Source organism: Charadrius vociferus, unplaced genomic scaffold (assembly GCF_000708025.1).
Source record: "Charadrius vociferus isolate BGI_N301 unplaced genomic scaffold, ASM70802v2 scaffold173, whole genome shotgun sequence".
Lineage (NCBI taxonomy): Eukaryota > Metazoa > Chordata > Aves > Charadriiformes > Charadriidae > Charadrius > Charadrius vociferus.
The window spans coordinates 6,642,537-6,645,293 of record NW_009648369.1 but is presented as its reverse complement, the minus strand read 5'-3'; the positions used below and the strand labels follow the sequence as shown (position 1 = coordinate 6,645,293).

Genomic DNA, 2,757 nt, shown 5'->3' with positions numbered 1-2,757 from the left:
CTGTCACACGGTCACCGTGGGGAGGGGGTTGGTGGGGGATGACCGTGCGTGCCCTTAGGCGTGATCTGGGAAGGCTGGAGCAGGATAATGACCGCTGAGAGCAGCGCTTGCACCGCCAGAACCTAAAATGCCCAGAAACATCTCCTGTCCGTGCCCTCGGAGAAGTCCACTTGGGCTGAAACGTGGTTTCGCGTGTGTAGATGCGCTGGTCTGTATGACCGTCGCCATAAACTTGGTGATCCGTCCCTGGTTTCAGAGCCTGCTGTCCCTTTAATGTCTGGTTTGACAGCTTTGGGTGAGGAAGCACTTCCAACAGCTGTCTTCTTGGCAGTGCACCAAGCGCCGGCTTAAAGGGTCCCCGGCTGGAGCAGCTTCACCTTCTGCCTCAGAACAAACCCGGCGATTGTTTCGTTTTCCGGCTGCTTTTCTACCAAGCAAGGGGCTGTGTTGTGGCACTGTGCATGCCTTTTGTATCGTAGCTCCACGATTCCATTCAGAATACATGCACTCTGCTTAAAAACTCTTTTCTGCCACTGCGATTATGTGGGTGGTAGCCCCGCTTTGATTAAAAATTAGGAGTGTTTAAAAAAAAAAGCTCATTAAACTTATTAAACTTTCAGAAATCACCGTTCTTTAGTCATTTCATGTATATTGCATACTTTTCCAGATCTCTATCTTACTACAGATGGTGGGCACACCCTGGTTTTGCCATCAGTTACTTCACTGCTGCTTTTACTGTACATATTTTGTCAATAAATACATCTGGGTTGATACTTGTCCAGAGTATTTTCTGTGAGAATAACGTCTATTTTATTTTCCATTTTCTTTTATCAAAAGATGATGAAGACGAGGAGGAAGAGGATGAAGAAGAAGAAGAAATAGATGTTGTGACGGTAGAGAAAAGACGCTCCTCCTCCAACAAGGCTGTTACCACCCTTACTATTACAGTGCGTCCTAAAAATACCACTTTTCCATCAGTCAGGACACAGCAGAATGAACTGATTTTAAAGCGTTGTGCACCAATTCACCAGCAGCATAATTATGCCGCTCCTTCTCCATACATGGAGAGTGAAGATGCTCCACCGCAGAAAAAGTTAAAAACCGAGGTGCCCCGTCCAGTAAAACCCACGATCCAACCAAAGTCTAAGAGTTCAAGTCCTCGAAATTCTGATTCAGAGGATAGCGAACGTCGACGCAACCATAATATCCTGGAGCGTCAGCGACGTAATGATCTACGGTCAAGTTTCCTCACATTAAGGGACCATGTTCCAGAACTGGTTAAAAATGAGAAAGCTGCAAAAGTTGTGATCTTGAAAAAAGCCACTGAATATGTTCATTCCCTTCAGGCAGAGGAGCAGAAGTTATTGCTAGAAAAGGAAAAATTGCAAGCCAGGCAACAGCAATTGCTAAAGAAAATAGAATACAAGCGGACTTGCTAAACTTTTGTTTTGTTTTGTTTTGTTTTGGCTGACCAGGACAGTCATTGCCACTTTGCACATTTTTGATTCTTTAAAAAAAATTGTGTTTTTTGACGTTAAGAATGTTGGTTTTACTTTCAATCCAGTCCCTGAAGTAATTGACAAACTATATTATCCGGGTACGGAGCAAATGGATGTTCTTGCAAGGAGTTTATTGCAAGACTACCAAACAACAATGGACTGCCTTTGTTTTTCTCCTTAAGAACTGTAGATGGTGGGGATTTTTTTTTTTTTTAAGTTGTTGTGAGCATTTGGAGCTGCTGATGACATCTAGTTGAGTTTTAAAATGTTCATTCCTAAGTTTTATGGTGCTTATGTTCTAACAGATGTTACTTTAGGGGTTGGCATTTGTACCCCTGTGGGAATTTTCTGTAAATACCATCTACACACTTGCCTTTTGTACATGTCTTGGGTTATGAGAGGTGGCTTTTGCTACCAGTATTAGACTGGAAGTTCATACCTAAGTACTGTAATACCTCAATGTTTGAGGAGCATGTTTTTGTATACAAATATATTGTTAATCTCTGTTATGTACTGTACTAATTCTTACATTGCCTGTATACTTTAGTATGATGCTGATACATAACTAAATTTGATACTTATATTTTCGTATGAAAATGAGTTGTGAAAGTTTTGAGTAGATATTACTTTATCACTTTTTTGAACTAAGAAACTTTTGTAAAGAAATTTACTATATATGCCTTTTCCTAGCCTGTTTCTTCCAGTTAATGTATTTGTTAATGTTTGGTGCATAGAACTGGGTAACTGCAAAGTTCTGTGTTTAATTTCTTCCAACGATGTACATTTAGTGCTGCGTCTTATAGCACTTTGAAATACCTCATGTTTATGAAAATAAATAGCAATTACATGATGTGCCATTTACTATTTTTCTTTTAAATGGAATTCTTTTAAATAAAATCTTTAACTTTGCAATGTTCATGAAATACAAAAACATGGTCCCATATCCTGGGCACTTCAACTCTCAAACTATAGGTGACGCTCTACGAAAAGTCAGCTAGGCAGGACATTTCCATTCCTGGTTAAAAAGTAATTGTAGTAAGAATAATTTTCCTATATCATACTTCAGATGTCTCCTGTGATGTCAAGACCATCCCAGGGGATGATCTTTCCACTGTTAGTGGAAAGACTCCTGTGTCTTGTGAAGACTTCTGGAATATCCACTGTATGCAGAAAATTGTGAGGAATCAGAAACCCAGCTAGCACCCTTCTGCTAAAGGACTGGCCTCAGGGTGGTAGACAGGTGAAGTAAATGATGGAG

The 2,757-nt window shown here is 40.5% G+C and overlaps 1 protein-coding gene across 1 annotated transcript in view; it reads left to right on the top strand.

Annotated features, from left to right (window-relative positions):
* The window catches only part of MYCN (v-myc avian myelocytomatosis viral oncogene neuroblastoma derived homolog), a 3,403-nt gene extending 1,050 nt beyond the window's left edge, over positions 1-2,353 (top strand). Inside the window, exons 2-3 of the mRNA XM_009885356.1 lie at positions 201-295; positions 838-2,353. Of these exons, the coding sequence (XP_009883658.1) occupies positions 201-295; positions 838-1,439 (697 nt within the window). The 3' untranslated portion in view covers positions 1,440-2,353. The remainder of the gene's footprint in view (positions 1-200; positions 296-837) is intronic.
* Positions 2,354-2,757: the final 404 nt, after the last annotated feature.